The sequence below is a fragment of the Bos indicus genome, chromosome 4 (assembly GCF_029378745.1).
Source record: "Bos indicus isolate NIAB-ARS_2022 breed Sahiwal x Tharparkar chromosome 4, NIAB-ARS_B.indTharparkar_mat_pri_1.0, whole genome shotgun sequence".
NCBI classification, from domain to species: domain Eukaryota; kingdom Metazoa; phylum Chordata; class Mammalia; order Artiodactyla; family Bovidae; genus Bos; species Bos indicus.
Genome location: NC_091763.1, coordinates 64,507,421 through 64,524,587, shown reverse-complemented (window position 1 = coordinate 64,524,587; position 17,167 = coordinate 64,507,421). Strand labels below are relative to the sequence as shown.

The following is a 17,167-nucleotide window of genomic DNA, read 5'->3' as shown; positions in this document are numbered from 1 at the left end:
GGCTACAAGATATCTGTACATCCACAAACCAAGTCCTAAATGCCACAGGTCGATGTTGCAGGAATATGAAGCCCCCTGCTTAGAAGAAAATGTCACATAACACACAGGACAGACAGCACTTGCAAATACACACAGAGACGCACGTACAAGGTGTGTACATAATGCGTATTATTGGTACATATTAATTATCACATGATTAATATATAATTACATAATATATTGTACAATTAATACGTAGTAGCTATAATTATATATTATGTACATTTGATACATTGATTATATATATAATTAACATGTATTACATACATTAAGAGTACAGCTGCCTCTTGAACAACTAGGGTTAGTTGAAAATTTGTGTCATAACTAATCCTATATGTGATTCTTCCAAAGCCCCAATTCCACATCCTCAGATTCAACCAGCTGCAGATTGTGTATACTGTAGTATTTACTATAGAAAAAAAATTCTTGTATAAGTGGACCTGCGCAATTCAAACCCACATTGTTTAAGAGTCAACTGTGCTTGAAAATTAAAAATAAATGATGAAACTTCCCCAGAGGAAAAACATACAGGCAAAGGCCATAAAATGTAAAGAAGTGAAATAACATGTGGAAGTAAGATACTACCTTCCACCTCCCAAACAAACAACTCTTCAAAAATTATCAGTACTCAAGAGAGTGTGTGAACACCTGATACATGGCTGGTGGGAGTGTGAGTTGGTATTTCCAGAGGGTATTTAATAATATGCTTTAAAATCCCTAAAAATACACATAGGCTTAGACCACGCAATTGTACTTCTAGAAATTTAATTCTCAAAAGTGTAAATGGATGTGCTCAAAGATTTAGTCTTTTTCCTTTGTCAATTATGGTAAAAAGTAAAAGCAACCTAAATAGCCAAAAGTTTTTTAAATAAAAACAAATAAGAGTATGAAACAAAGCTACTATGATATTAAGTACCATTACCAAACATTATGATTGCTGTTAAAAAATTGTATATATAAAAAAGTACTGGAAGTACATACAACAAATATTAATAATGTTTAGCAGTGGGTGGTAAAATTACAAGTGTTTTTTTTTACTTTTTGATTATCTGTATTTGCTACAATGTCTATATTGGCCTAAAACTTCTAACATGTATCTGGAAGCATTTAAAAGCTTTTATTTTGTAAAATGTTATGTATGAAGACATCATATCACCTCAAGAGTATGAATTCCTTGAATCCTAGGTTCTAGGTCTGACTTATCTTCATCAACTCCCCATGATATTAGCTTAGGGTATTGAATAATTATAATTACCATTTATTGAATGTTTGCCATGTGGTAGGCATTCTATTAAATTGTGTTTTTTAATACCATAAAATTCAATAAAAATTTGTTGAAGGAGGGAGGGAAGGAGGAGGGCAGATGGAAAGGAGTGAATGAATAAATGCCCAAAGATGTGAAACAAGCTGGCAGCTCTCTCACCAGGAAGTGACCTGCTCACTTTTGAGGTCCCATCTGACCAGCAGACCACACCAACGTGCTAGACCATTTCCTCTAGTGAGAACAGGAGCAGAAAGGGAGTAGGTGTTAGGCCGGGACAGCCACACTATAAACTTGAGTTTTAGAAGCCACAGTTTTTGAAAGATTTCACAGGGAACTGCCAGGTAAAACTTAAAAATCATTTTTGGGAGCTTTCTAACTAGATTCACAAAAACTAGTATTAACACAACCTTTTGATTAATCACTTTGGACCTCGGCAACCTTTAATTCATTCCTACAAAAACTCCCAAGCACTCACTATTAGAGGATGAAAAATAAAATTAGGCACAATCTCATTCTTAAGGAACCTGCAGTGCAAGAGGACAAGGAATAGTTGCTGAAATACTGGTTCAAGGCTAGGTGTGAGCCCTCACACAGGACTAGGAGGCCAAGATGAGTGCAGAAGGAGGAGCTCTTTCTCATGGGGAAGAAAAGCAGAGGAGGAAGTAAGTGAGAGTTGGAATAGACAAGATTTCTCAATGCAGAGTTGGGGAAATGGCATTCCTGACTGAGGCAACAGCCTGAGCAAAGGCTCTGAGGGGTGGGATGGGGGCCAGGGCAAGCCATCATGAGTGTGTGGAAGAAACAGATCTGCCATGACAACTGAGGCAAGAAGGGCAAGTTCAAGCCAGAATGGAGAAACTTGAGAAGCAGGTAAAGGCATTCAGACTGAATTCTGGTAGTAATGTGTCCAGCCCATGCCCCCCAAATCTTGGGCCACTCCATTAGAAGAAGCAAAGTGGCCCAGATCCCCTCCAATAGCCTTTTCTTGCCCCTGACAAATTTCTGCTACACTTCCAAAAAGCACCTTAATATACCCCTCACTTTCAAAGGCTCCAACACTGCCCTGAGCACACACAGAAGTAAAAAAGCTGAAGCAGCTACTTGACACCTAGCTGTGCCCTGCTGGTCTCCAATCTCTGACATCCTGGAGAGGAAGCCTCCCTGGCTTAGCCCATCTCCTGGGAAAATGAGGAGATAATCCTTGGACCAGTTGATTCAAAACAGTACAGCATGGAACCGGTAGTAAAAGCACCAAGAACTGATCTTAAATTCAGCTTCTGGAGAGTCAGCCCTGTGGTCCTGCTTCCTCTAAGGACCATGGAGACACCTCCAGGCCCCTCTTAGTGAAAGGTTTGGGAAAGGAGCCGCTGGGAATCCAGAGGACATGAGACAGATGTTTCTCAAATGTTTTAGTAGCATAATACATCCCACCCGCCCTGCCTTCTTCTGACTTTAAATGTGTCTCTTTTTCTGCCTTATTTTCCCTGTCTTCCTTCCTACCTCCTTCCTCTCTCTCTCTCTCTCTCCTTGTGTTCCTTTCTCTCATTTCAACTTTTGTGAAACCTGCTCTTCAATCTCTTTCTCTAAATCTATCTCTACGTGTCTGTCCCTCAGAGTCAGCTCATCTCTGTTTCTATCATCTCTTTCTCCGCATCTTTGACATTCTATCGGCCTCTCTGACTTCATATTTCTGAACTGGTGTCTAGGTGTGTCTACTAATGTACCTGTCCGGATGTCTCTTGTCATTCGGTCTCTCCTATCTGTGCGTCTTTCTGTGTCTCTGTCTTACTGTCTGTCGTGCACGTCTTTGTGTCGCTCTCTCTCCCCGTACCTCTCCATCTCTCTGCCTCCATCCCTCCTTTCCCGGCTTGCGTTACTAAAATCGCAGCGAGGAAATGGAGCCGTTCAGAAAGGTGTGACCCTAAAAACCAGCTTAAGCGGGATGCCGACTTAGAGCGGCGGGAGGGGCACCGCGAGGACAGCCCCGGTGACGGCCGAGCCACACACGCGACTTTCCGGCACTGTCGCCGCTCCCCGGGTCTCCCGCTTGGCGAGCGCCTCGCGACCCAGCCCCACTCCGACCACCCACCTCCCTAGCTCGGAAGGAGCCTCGCCACCCGCCGGAAAGCCGGAAGTAGGGCAGAGGGCGGAAAGTTCTCACCGATGGTGAAGCTGTAGCCATCGATGCTGAAAGTGGCGCTCCGGCATTTTTTGAAGCCCTCTTTCCTGTTGCTGGCGTCCGTCATGGTTCAGCCGGCGGCGTCTCGAGGTCCCCAGCGGAGGGGCGCGCACCCCGGCGCCGGCGCCCCGCTTTCAGCCGCGTCCCCTACCCGGGCGCGCGGGGCGCTGTCCCCGCCGGTCCGCGGCTCGCTGAGAGCGGAGCGCGCCGGCTGCTGGCACCGCGAGCGCGAAGTCGACTAACGCACTAGGCGCACGGCGGAGCCAGCGAGCCTCGCAAATGCCCCATCTCCAGTGCCAGGTTCCAGCTACCACGAGAGGAGTGCGAACAAAGGGAGTCGACGCGCACCCGCGCGCGTGGATGCGGGCTGGTGGGTGGGTGGGTACCGAGGTCCCTGTCTTTGCCACCTTCTCCCTGGAAGCCAGCGCGCTCCAGGCACGTCTGTTTTCTTTCTCAGCTTCGCCTTCCCCTCTCTGGAGGTTGGTGGGGTTTGGGGACTCAAGGGAATGGCTAAGATTTGGCGTCGTGCTTCTTTTGGATGTTTTCTCTGGCAGGCAAGAGAGCTCCCAAAAAACACATCAACAGATGGAAAAGCAAACATCCAAGCCGGTCAGATGCTGCCAAAGTTTGCTCCAAACAAGGAAGTCGGGGAAATCGCCACGCCCACTTCCTCCCTGCAGCTGTCCCCTGAACTAGCCTGGGACCCCGGTAAGATTACTTCTCGGCATTCCCGGGCCAGGAGATAATTATCAAAGTAACCCATATTGGTGGCTAAGCGCTTTCATGCAGAGGTTCTAAGATGCGCAAGTTCTAGTCTATTCCAAACGAACTGTCCGAGCTCTTTCCAATTTGGTTTTGTCAAATAGACTTGGCAAAGTGTGTTGCCAAATAGAGATTCCTGGAACTTGTGGAGGTGGTAGAGATTTAACCACCCCTACGGCTAACCCCTCTTGTCACAGAAGAGGAAACTGAGGTGGACAGGGGCTGGACTAAGGTCCTACAGCTAAAAAGTGGCCGTGTCTGGATAGAGGAGCTTGACTTTATAATACCAAATCAATTACTGATCCTTCCAGTACCTGAAATGACTGAGCCAGGCAAGGTTTATATGAGGGACATCATTCCCTCCAATCAGCAAGCAGTGCTAAGGATTTACAGTTGTAGTGTTCTTTGTCAGGGGCTGGGGAGTTCACATTAATGAGACCAGAGTTGAGTCCCTTGGCGGAGTCCACCCAGTGTAACACATGGAATGACAGTGTTATGCTCAGGTTATTAAAGAACTAGTTAAGTCAACCTCATTTGTTGTGATGGAATTTAACACACTTACCAAGCACTTGTCAATATTAATGAGTCAATCAGGTATATCCCTAGTTGTTTCTGAGTTTAGAGAACAGTGGTCATAAGTCTTCAGACTCGAACTAAAATTAGAACTCTTCTCTCAATATTCCACATGCAATTTTAGGGGAACCATAAACCTCTCAAGCCCCATGGAAATCAGATTAATATCTCAGGACCTGAATCTTCCTCAATTTACCATATATTTTGAGAGAAATGAGGGGTTTTTTTTAATGTCAAATAGAGTTGGAACTTCAATTATAAATTCTCTATGGTAAGACCTAGAACCACATTGATAGTTTGCTGAGATCAATGGCAAGATTGATTGAGCCAAAAAGGCAATGAGTATCACAGAATTCATGTCACACAGAATGGCACATCCTCGCTTGGTAGTAGAGCATGCGTCAAACCCTGAGGCGCTCCTTGAGACTGGAACTGGTTACAGTGTAAAAGCATGAAGAAAGCTCTAGGGATAGACAGACCTGAGTCTGAAATCTGGCTCCACCATTTACCAAATATATGACCTTGAGCAAGATACTAGACCTCCCTGAGTCTTGCTTTCCTGATCTTACAATGAGGATTAAGCGAGAGGAAATGGGTGAAACTTAGGCATACTGTGGACATTTAGTTTTTGCAATTACCAGGTGACTCCCAAGTTTCATTATGTAGACACTGGAGAAAATTCTTCGTAGCAATAATATATTTTTGCTATTGTTATCATTAATTTTATAGAGAAAAAAATTTATCTGTAAAATGTTTATATATAATATATATGACTACATACTATATTATATATAGTTTATTATATATACTATATATAATATTACATATAATAGCATATACTATATATAATGCATTTTAATATAGTAACCCCCAAAAGTTTTTTATCATTCTCATTTCCCTGTATTTCTTCCACCTTCCCAAACATTTAGCAAAATCACATGTCTTCTGTGTCACTGGAAGTTCTGGAATGAGGTTCCTGAAAACCCTGAGTTATAGTCTCCTACGGTAAGTTATCAAGAAAAAAAAATCCTAGTGGGATGGAAAATTTTCCCTGAGTGAGTGAAATTAAAACTTGGTATTTAATCACTCTTAGCAGAAAAGCTTTTTGAAATATAATCTATAAAAATAATAACAATGTGATCATTTATCTGTCCCCTAAGACTGGTAAAAATAACTTGCGTGAACAATTAGAACTGGTTTTAAATTGCTTCTCCCCAGAATTGTTCTCTCTCTCCCTGGTTTTAGAAACTGCACACCTACAGAACCACTGACTGTGCTGCTTCAAGTGCAAAGACTTAAAAGCAACCTTCTCAGTGTGGGGCTCTTACTCTACACTAAGTGAAGTGGAATACTAACATTCCATAAGCCAAGAAAGAAGGAGTTCAACACCAAGATCAACAGAAGCATTGCTTTGTTCTTTCAGGAATGCTCCTTTAAGAATGCCTGTGAAATAAGAAAACTATACCAAGATACCCAAGTAGGTGGGTGAATCCCATGCCCTTATTTTTAGAGCAGGGGTCAGCAAACACCTGCAGGTCAGATCTGTTCACCTGTTTTTGTAGAATCTTCAAGCTAAAAAAGTGATTGAGTGAGTGAAAAATTCAAAAATTTCCCATTCAAAAGAAGAACATGTAACACATTAAAACTACATGAAATTCAAATTTCAGTGTCCACAAATAAAGTTTTATTGGAACATAGCTACACTCATCTGTTTACATATTGCGCGTGGCTGCTTTTAAACCGATAGGTGGAGTTGAGTAGCTGTGCCCAAGACTGTATGGACTACAAACCCCAAAATATTTGCTGTGTCCCTTTAGAGAAAATGGTTGCTGATTCCTAGATTATCGTAAATATCTTTCACCTGTCTAGGCTTAGATAACTTCTGATTCTATTATATTTATTATAAAATAAGTAAATACTATTATATTTGCTATAAAATGACTTATTTACTAAAAAATAAGTTTGATTTATAAAATAAATCACTGATCTGTTTTTAATTACTGGAATAGATTCTAACAAGGAAGATACAGCAACAAATGTTTGATGAAAGAAGGAAGGAAAGAAACAATATACATAAGAGTTTGATCCAGTTATTAGCAAGATTAATTAGGTTAAAATTAATTTCTCCCAAGATAATGCATGAATCTGGTTTCATCCCAAGAAAGTAGAAGAGGATGAATTTAGTACTTAAATCAGTTCATAACTCATGGATCAGATAATGTCCTTCAAAATATAACAACTATACATGGAAAAATAAAAATCTGGCAGGAAACTCATCTGACTCAGGTGCTAATGTCATGTCCCTTGATACTCCCTGTGTAGGGGCTGGTAACTGTTTCCATGTTAGAGAAAGAGTGTTAACAGCTAACACTGTTAAACTAGTGCTCATTGGTTTCTAAACATCTAGAAAAAGATGAGACTATATGTAGCATGTGTTATCAAAAAGTCAGTTTTCTAAGAAAATAACTTTTTGTCATACCAAAGAGAAGACAACTCCCCAGCACTTCATTTGGAATTCTCCAGTCGCCCAAGAATTATAAAACCAAATTACCTCAATAAAAGCATTGTTTATAGCCCTCATGGACATCCTCAGCTGTGTGACAACTACTCTAAATTGGGGGGGAGGACCCCGTTGCAGTCACATCATCACAGAAATGCCATAGGCAATGAAGTTTCTGAACTGTAGCCCTGCTCTTCTGGCTGAAATTGGTACAATCCAGATAAGACTAATGAGTGTCTTTGCTTGGAGTAGGAATTGTGAGAGGTGAAGAGAAAGTTACAGGAAATTCCAGGCCCAGTTTCAGCCTGAATCTAAAAAGCATCTCCTCGCAAATTCTATGAGATGCTCTAGTACCTTACACTACATTCCCTCTTTGTGAGTGAGCTAGCAGATGGGAGTTTCTGTTGCTTGCCATCTTGAATCCTAGCTAATCCATCAAACACAGTCCCTTCAAGGAGAGATGTAGAGAAGAAAAAATAAATAAACAGAGAAAGAGTGGAATGACACTAACATTACCGAGTGCCAACTATGTGATAGGCATTGCTGCTAACCAGGAAATGGTCCCTGCCTTTGAGGACTTTATAGGAAGAGAAAGTCCTGAACAGTCTATGGAACCAGGGCTCGGAACAAAACAGCGGTCTCAGAAAGTCTACGTTTATGGAAGCAAACTCCTCTCCAGCTCTCCTAACACCCTTTTCTGCTTCAGTTTGCTTCCACCTTATTGCTTCCCTAGAGCCTATTCTTGTTTCTCGTATTAATTAGGCCCAGGGAAGGCAATGACTATCTAAATAAACAGAATAAAAAGCAAAGTACCTACACACCTGAGGGTCAGAAAAATTTCCCAGAAAGATGCCTTGAAGGCCTGATGCAGATTGGTAGTGGTGATGGTTTAGTTGTTAAGTCGTGTCCAACTCTTTGCAACCCCCTGGACAGTAACCTGCCAGGCTCCTCTAACCATGGGACTTCCCAGGCAAGAATACTGGAGTGGGTTGCCATTTTCTGCTCCAGGGGACCTTCCCCATCCAGGAATTGAACCCTGAGTCTCCTGCATTGCAGGTGGATTCTTTACCAGTGAGCCACCAGAGAAGCCCCTGATGGAGATTACAGAATTTTATTTGCACAATGAGACAGTTTTTCTTTGTGATAGAGATGGCCTTCATCTATTTGTCAATGTTTTTTCTAAGTTTCCATACCATTAGTGCATTTGTGATGGAGAAGGCACTGGCACCCCACTCCAGTACTCTTGCTTGGAAAATCCCATGGACGGAGGAGCCTGGTAGGCTGCAGTCCATGGGGTCGCGAAGAGTCGGATACGACTGAGCGACTTCACTTTCACTTTTCACTTTCATGCATTGGAGAAGGAAATGGCAACCCACTCCAGTGTTCTTGCCTGGAGAGTCCCAGGGACAGGGGAGCCTGGCGGGCTGCCGTCTATGGGGTCGCACAGAGTCGGACACGACTGAAGCGACTTCGCAGAAGCAGCAGCAGTGCATTTGTGAAAATGACATTTCCTACACCTGCCTTCAGTGTCTCAAAAAAATCCTTCCATGTTCCAAAAAATACTAGCTGAGCAACTCCCAGATCAATGCTTTCCCCATAATATCAGGAGCAAATTAGAGTAAATTCTTTCTTTTTGGCTCTAAGGATTTAGGGAGAATTTTCTGATAGCCTTTTGCAGTTAGGAGATTTGGAGAACTGGAGACACTCTGCAGTGGAGGAGCAGAGACCAAATGAGAGCCTCGAATTTCTTTTTTGTAACCCGGATTATCAAACCTGGACTGTTCTTCCCCCTCAGTCCACCTGGTTTGCCTAGACACCTTCTCCTCATCCTTGAAGTCTCCACTGATGTCCCAGGTCCTCCAGAAAGGATTTCCTGCCTGCCTCTTCTGGAGGGAAGAAGACACTCCACTTTAAGCCTCCCCTGGGCCCCACCCCATGTCTCTATCCTGGAACCACTGCACTGCACTCACACTGCTTGTGTGCAAGCTGGTCACCCCAAGAGGATATGAGCTGCTGGTAGCAGGGTAGGTCTTCAGTCTCAGCCCAAGCACAGTGTAGGCTGAAACATGTGATCAGTTAAGCAGTGGACACGGATGTAACACACAACGCTGCACAGCCAGGAGGTGACGTGATGGGGGCATTAGAGTCATTCTTAGTCATTCCCTCTCTTCATTCATCCTCTAGCTTCCTCTGTGATGAGCTTAAGAGCCAACTCATGATAAATGTGTTAACAACATTTATAACAGAACAAAAAGCTTCTCTGTTTGCTAGCTGTGTGACCTTGAGCAAGTAGCTTAGCCTCTATGAGTCTCAACTTTTATCTTCTGTAAAATGGAGACGTAGTAACTATCTTAGAGGGGATACGTGAGTTGTACTGAGATAATTTCTATTAAAGACTTGCCCTCAACCTGACTCATAGTAAACTCTCAATATATGGTTGTGTTTTCTTCTTTCAATTTGGCCAAGCCATGTGGCTTGCAGGATCTTAATTCCCCAGCCAGGATTGAATCAACATCTTTAGCAGTGAAGACATGGAGTCCTAACCACTGGACCACTGGGGAATTCCCATCAATACATGTCATGTTATTTTAAACATCATCATCATCACTAGGACTCTAGGCCCCTTTTGTGTGTATTTCCTGCATAGAGTTCTTGAGATAAGCCATACCCAGAGGCAAGAAGAACAGACGCAGGGCTCATTCACCATGGGCCCAAGGCTCTGGAGCATCAGTCATCCCTTAAGCAATGAAGCAAGCCATGGTTCTGAGCCTCCATCTCTCAGCTGAGAGCAGACACCCACAGGCTTCCTGAGAGCTGGAGTCTGGAGCTTGGAGAGGGCCTGGCTCAGCAAGAACCCTCAGGAGATGCTCTGGCGCTCTCCCACCCGCCACCACCCCCATTCCCCTCCCCGTCCCACAGCACTGTTGTCACTTAGGCGTCACTGCATTTAGTGGACATGTGGCCTTCATCTTCTCAGCCTCCTGGCGTGTTTAACTCTGTGAACCATGGTGGCAATATTTAGGATGTCTTTTGTTCCCTGGGCATCCAGAGTACAACCTGCTCCTGGTTTTCCCTGCAGCTTTCTTGGCCAGTTCCTTCACTGCTGTCATTGACCAGGGAAGCTCTTATGCAAGAACCTCTTCTCGCTCTCTTCCCTCTCCACGGAGCAATCCTCTTCACTTTGATAGCTCTGTTAATGACTCTCAAGTATCTAGTTCCAGCCCAGATCACTTCCCCAAGCAGCAGTGCCGTGTGTGTGTGTGTGTGTGTGTGTGTGTGTGCCAAGTCACTTCAGTCATGTCCAACTCTTTGTGACCCTATGGACTGTAGCCCGCCAGGCTCCTCTGTCCATGGGATTCTCCAGGCAAGGATACTGGAGTAGGTGGCTGCACTCTCCTCCAGGGGATTTTCCCAACCCAGGTCTTACATATACCTGCATTGGCAGATGGGATTTTTACCACTAGCAACAACAACTGGGAAGCCTGCGAACATTCTGCAAGGATTGTTATAATAATCAAATAAGCTTATATGATGACGTTTCAAATAATACTTGACATCGAGACATTTCTTGATGTTAGATATTGTCCTAATATTTATTTAATATGTTTTCTCCCAACTCCAAGTAATAGGAAAAAGCCCTGACTTGGGTGGTTTAAATTATAAGAAGATTTATTATTAAGTGCCACATAAATTATCAATTCAGCTGTTCAATGAGGATGCAGAGGCCAGGTGCTTTGGAACATTGTCTACATGCATGTGCTAAGTTGCTTCAGTCAAGTCCAACTCTTTGTGACTCCATGGACTGTAGCCCACCAGGCTCCTCTGTCCATGGGATTCTCCAGGCAAGGATACTGGAGTGGGTTGCCATGCCCTTCTCCAGGGGAATCTTCCCAACCCAGAGATCGAATCTGCATTTTGTAAGATGCTTTTATAGGAGATGAGCACTCTCAGGAAGGGATTGGGGAAGTTTGACAGAGAAGGGAAAGTAGCAGTAAAGATAAGCTAGTCCTGTGGGCAACAGCAGCTTCATCCTCCACAGGGCACCAGGAGCCAGGGTAGGCACGTGCCTCAACTGTCAACCAGGAGAGGGAAAGTTCAGGGTAGCTCTCAGAATGCACCAGTTTCCAGGTGTCTGCAGGAGATTGGTTCCAGGACCCCGCCTTCAGATGCTTCAGCATCCTTAGATGCTCAGGGTCACATAAAATGTATAGTGTTTGATTATACCTTGCATACATTCTCCCATAGACTTTAAATCATCTCTAGATTACTTATAATACTACTAATAATAGGAATTCTCCAGGCAAGAATAGTGGAGTGGGTAGTCATTCCCTTCTCTAGGTCTTCCTGACCCAGGGATTGAACCCTGGGTCACCTGCATTATGGGTGATTCTTTACCGTCTAAGCCACAAGGGAAGCCCCATTACTTATGATAATACAATATGAATGCTATATAAATAGTTGCTTGAGCATGGCAAATTCAAGTTCTCCTTTTTAAGAACTTTCTGGAATTTTTTTCAAATATTTTTGATATGCTATTAGCCAAATCCACAGATGCAGAACCCATGGAAACAGAAGTCAGACTGTGTTCTTGACTTGTTGAAAAGACAGCAGAGCAAGATCCAGTGGCCAGATGAAGCTCCCAGGCAAAGAAATGCCAGTGTAGCAGTTGAGAGTGGTGAGAGCATGGGACAGAGACAGGGCCTTGACAGAATCTGCTACATTGCTCAAATCAGATTTGCTTTTTATAAAGAAGATTCTAACTCCAGTAAGTCCCCTACATATTAACCTTCAAGTTGCAAACTTTCAAAGATGTGAACATGTGTTCCATCAAAATCAGGAAAGAGTGAAATTGCAGCTTGCCCTCTGTCTCCTAGTCTGACAATATTTCAGCTCTACCATCTCCCACCTCCTCTCCCTCTCCAGCCAATAACTTTTCTTGCCTTTTCACTCGATGCCAGCCCCTGTATGCCAGCTGTTGTACTGTACTACTGTACTGTAAGATTTAAAACCTTTTGTTTTGTGTTTTTGTATGTATTATTTGTATGAAAAGTATTATAAACCTATTACAGTACAGCGATCAATGCAAAGAAAGAGAGGAAAACAACAGAATGGGAAAGACTAGAGATCTCTTCAAGAAAATTAGAGATACCAAGGGAACATTTCATGCAAAGATGGCCTCAATAAAGGACAAAAATGGTATGGACCTAAGAGAAGCAGAAGATAAGAAGAGGTGGCAAGAATACACAGAAGAACTGTACAAAAAAGATCTTCATGACCCAGATAATCACGATGGTGTGATCACTCACCTAGAGCCAGACATCCTGGAATGTGAAGTCAAGTGGGCCTTAGAAAGCATCACTACAAACAAAGCTAGTGGAGGTGATGGAATTCCAGTTGAGCTATTTCAAATCTTGGAAGATGATGCTGTGAAAGTGCTGCACTCAATATGCCAGCCAATTTGGAAAACTCAGCAGTGGCCACAGGACTGGAAAAGGTCAGTTTTCATTCCAATCCCAAAGAAAGGCAATACCAGAGAATGCTCAAACTACTGCACAATTGCACTCATCTCACATGCTAGTAAAGTAATGCTCAAAATTCTCCAAGCCAGGCTTCAGCAATACGTGAACTGTGAACTTCCAGATGTTCAAGCTGGTTTTAGAAAAGGCAGAGGAACCAGAGATCAAATTGCCAACATCCACTGGATCATGGAAAAAGCAAAAGAGTTCCAGAAAAACATCTATGTCTGCTTTATTGACTATGCCAAAGCCTTTGACTGTGTGGATCACAATACACTGTGGAAAATTCTGAAAGAAATGGGAATACCAGACCACCTGACCTGCCTCTTGAGAAATCTGTATGCAGGTCAGGAAGCAACAGTTAGAACTGGACATGGAACAACAGACTGGTTCCAAATAGGAAAAGGAGTACGTCAAGGCTGTATATTGTCACCCTGCTTATTTAACTTCTATGCAGAGTATATCATGAGAAACGCTGGGCTGGAGGAAGCACAAGCTGGAATCAAGATTGCTGGGAGAAATATCAATAACCTCAGATAAGCAGATGACACCACCCTTATGGCAGAAAGTGAAGAGGAACTAAAAAGCCTCTTGATGAAAGTGAAAGAGGAGAGTGAAAAAGTTGGCTTAAGGCTCAACATTCAGAAAACGAAGATCATGGCATCTGGTCCCATCACTTCATGGCAAATAGATGGGGAAACAGTGGAAACAGTGTCAGACTTTATTTTTGGAGGCTCCAAAATCACTGCAAATGGTGATTGCAGCCATGAAATTAAAAGACGCTTACTCCTTGGAAGGAAATTTATGACCAACCTAGGTAGCATATTCAAAAGCAGAAACATTACTTTGCCAACAAATGTCGGTCTAGTCAAGGCTATGATTTTTCCAGTGGTCATATATGGATGTGAGAGTTGGACTGTGAAGAAAGCTGAGCACCGAAGAATTGATGCTTTTGAACTGTGGTGTTGTTGAAGACTCTTGAGAGTCCCTTGGACTGCAAGGAGATCCAACCAGTCCATCCTAAAGGAGATCAGTCCTGGGTGTTCATTGAAAGGACTGATGCTAAAGCTGAAACTCCAATACCCTGGCCACCGCATGTGAAGAGTTGACTCATTGGAAAAGACCCTGATGCTGGGAGGGATTGAGGGCAGGAGGAGAAGGGTATGACAAGGATGAGATAGCTGGATGGCATCACCAACTCAATGGACATGAGTTTGGGTAAACTCTGGGAGTTGATGATGGACAGGGAGGCCTGGTGTGCTGTGGTTCATGGGGTCGCAACGAGTTGGACACGACTAAGTGACTGAACTGAACTGAACTATATAGCCAATTGTGTTGGTTGGGTACCTAGGCTAACTTTGTTGAACTTACAAACAAACTGGACTTACGAACAAATTGGACTTAAAAACGTGCTCTCGGAATGGAACCCATTCATATCTAGGGGACTTCCTGTCAGTAGAAGAGAACAGAGTGGGCATTTGGATGTTTCATTTTCCATGCACACTTTGACAAGTAGAGTGTACATGTGATGGGCAAGAGGACTGTGATGGCTAATTTTATGTCAGTTTAGCCAGACCATGGTACCCAGCTCAGTGGTCAAATATTCTGGATGTTTCACAGAATGTTTGTGAATATTTGCGGGGGAGGAGGGTGAGATCAATATTTAAGTCAGTCAACTTTGTGGAAAGCTGATTACCGTCTATAATGTAGATGAGCCTTGTCCAATCAGTTGAAGATCTTACTACAGAAAAGACTGACCTCCCCCTAGAAAGAAGGAATTCTACCAACAGTCTTCGCACTCAAACTGCAACTCTTCCCTAGGTCTCCAATCTGTCACCCTACCTTGCAAATTTTGGACTTGCCAAGCTTCTACAATCACATGAGCCAACTCCTTAAAATAAACCATTCTCTCTCTGCAAAGATAGATAGATAGGCAGAGAGATGGAAAGACAGATAAATCCTGCTGGTTGTGTTTCTTTGTCTAATACAAAGGCAATAAGAAAGAATTTGGAGAAGATGGGGAATGGATACTCGTGACCATCAAGTAGTTCTCCCAGGAATCCGAGAACCTGCAGGGATCATAGTCTACCCCTTAAGAAAGGTCTGAATGCCAAAGGCAATTAGAGAAAGGTAGCCTGAGCTCAAGAAGCCCTCGACACAATGAGTCTGTGAGGAGATCTCTTTCTCTCCACGGATCTGACTGTGCTTCTTGGCCCAAGCAACCTCGGGGCACTTGATGACTCCTGAAGACCCCTCTGGGCCACCTCTGTTTCCTCATCTGCCTTTAGATTCACACACTTTCCCCCATAGTGAAACAGAATAGTCTTGAATTCACATTCATGCTTTGTTTCAGAACCCTCTCCCTGCTAGGTTTGGAAGGAAACATTAGCCTTGGCCAGCAGCTTTCTCCTCTCCAACTTCCTGCAGCCATTGGCTCTTCTCCCTGGGGAGACCTTGAACCTGAGTCAGAAGCCTTGGGTGACAATACAGGGGCTGTCACATATGTGACCTCAGGCAAGTGGTTTAATTGCCCTCTCACTTTCTTCTCCTATAAAATGGGTATCAACCTGCCTCCCTTGCAGGGCCCTATAAATCCACAAGTTACAAGTGAAAGTGCCTTCAAAAAGACCTTTGAAAGTAGTGTGTGCTAAGTCACTTCAGTCGTGTCCAACTCTGTAGCCCGCCAGGTTCCTCTGTCCACGGGATTCTCCAGGCAAGAATACTGGAGTGGATTGCCATGTCCTCCTCCAGGGTATCTTCCTGACCCAGGGATCGAACCTGCACCTCCTGTGTCTCCTGCATTGACAGGTGGATTCTTTACCACTGAGCCACCTGGGAAGCCCCTTTGAAAGTTAGGGACCATGTTTATTCACTGGTTTGGCACCTTGCACGATGTCAGACTTGTAAATTACCATTAGAAGTTATTGAATGAATGAATGAACAAATTAATAGTGCACAGCACACAGTGGTCACAGGACTGAGTAAACCTCCAAAAGTACAGTGTTTCCCAAAGAAAAAAAGTCAGATTAGAGCCAGTGATTCCTCTGCCTACAGCACAACCTTTCAGTACTCCTCTTTAGACTAAAACTTTGGTCTACTTTAATAAGCTGGCATTGAACTGAATAAGGTTTCCAGAAATCATAGCAGGTATTTAAGCTCAGTTTAAATCTGACTTCCATTAACTTGCCCACACCCTCAAAGGCATAATACTTTACTAGCAGTCACTATCATTATGCCTTGTTATCCACAGTGGCTACTAATAACAACTCCCTGCTGTTTCACATGCCAGCCTCATAAACATGAAGCTCCATTGTTCCCCAAGATGGCATGAACATGACTGAGGACAACATGGAAGGGGCCTCTGGACTCCAGAACTCTGAGATATTCTCCTGATCAGAGCACCAAGGGCATAGGGAATGGAACTCAAAGGCACCATGGCAGTCCCTCAGGCTGACCTTCCATATCTCTGCAGGAAAAAAAGTCACAGATGTCTTAGGGAATGGTGTGTATGAGCCATGGTTTCTTCTGGCTGCAACTGTCTCTGACCTTTATCTAGCACGCCATCATATTACTCAGTCCCTTCGGGTCATCCAAGCATGCCTCACACTAGTACCCAGTGCTCAGTAAAGGTGAGGCACAGATGCTTCAATCCTGTTCACAGCAGTGAGTCTCAACAACAACAGCATGCTGAATCACCAGTGTGATCACAAGCTGATCACAGAGACATCAGGGTTCACCAAAACAGATTCTGATTCACTGGTCTTGAATGGGGATGGAAGGCTAAGAACTGGTATTTTTTAAAGCTCTCCAGATGATTCCAGGGAGAAGCCAGGGATGAGAACCACTGCCAGTTGGCAGCATTTATCCCAAACACTCCTAGTCTGTTTCCAATCTGCTGCCATCACAACGTTCCTATCTGGCTCCTGACCCGAGGCCGTGTCTTCCTTGCAAACCCTACCATGTGCCATTGGCAATGTATCTGGCTTTCCTGCTTGACTCCTGACTTTCTCTCAAGGGCTTTTCTTAGACATACCCTATCCACTCTTCTCAGTTCAGACTTCCTTGAGAGGACTCTTGACATTCTGTGCTTCATGAGGACCAACAGGAAAAAAAAAAAACTAATATTTATTAAACATATTTATGACCCAAATCCTGTATTAGTTTGTATGGCTGATTTCTGTAACAAATATCCAAATTCTCAGTGGCCAGACACCACAATAAAGGTATATTTCTTGCTTGTTACAGAGCCCAAAATATAGAAGACAGGGAGAGCCTGAAGAAAGAGGCAGACCACTGCAGATTACTGCGTGGCAGTTTTAATAAACAAGAGAACT

At 43.6% G+C, this 17,167-nt stretch overlaps 1 protein-coding gene across 5 annotated transcripts in view; it reads right to left on the bottom strand.

Annotated features, from left to right (window-relative positions):
• The window catches only part of PDE1C (phosphodiesterase 1C), a 622,941-nt gene that overhangs the window by 527,418 nt on the left and 78,356 nt on the right, over positions 1-17,167 (bottom strand). Inside the window, exon 1 of one of the 5 annotated variants that reach the window (XM_019958804.2) lies at positions 3,465-4,075. The exons of 3 other annotated variants lie outside the window; for them this stretch is intronic. In XM_019958804.2, coding sequence (XP_019814363.1) covers positions 3,465-3,549 — 85 coding nt within the window. In that variant the 5' untranslated portion in view covers positions 3,550-4,075. Of the gene's footprint in view, positions 1-3,464; positions 4,076-17,167 lie in introns of those variants that run through there. One more of the 5 variants, XM_019958799.2, reaches the window with a different exon arrangement.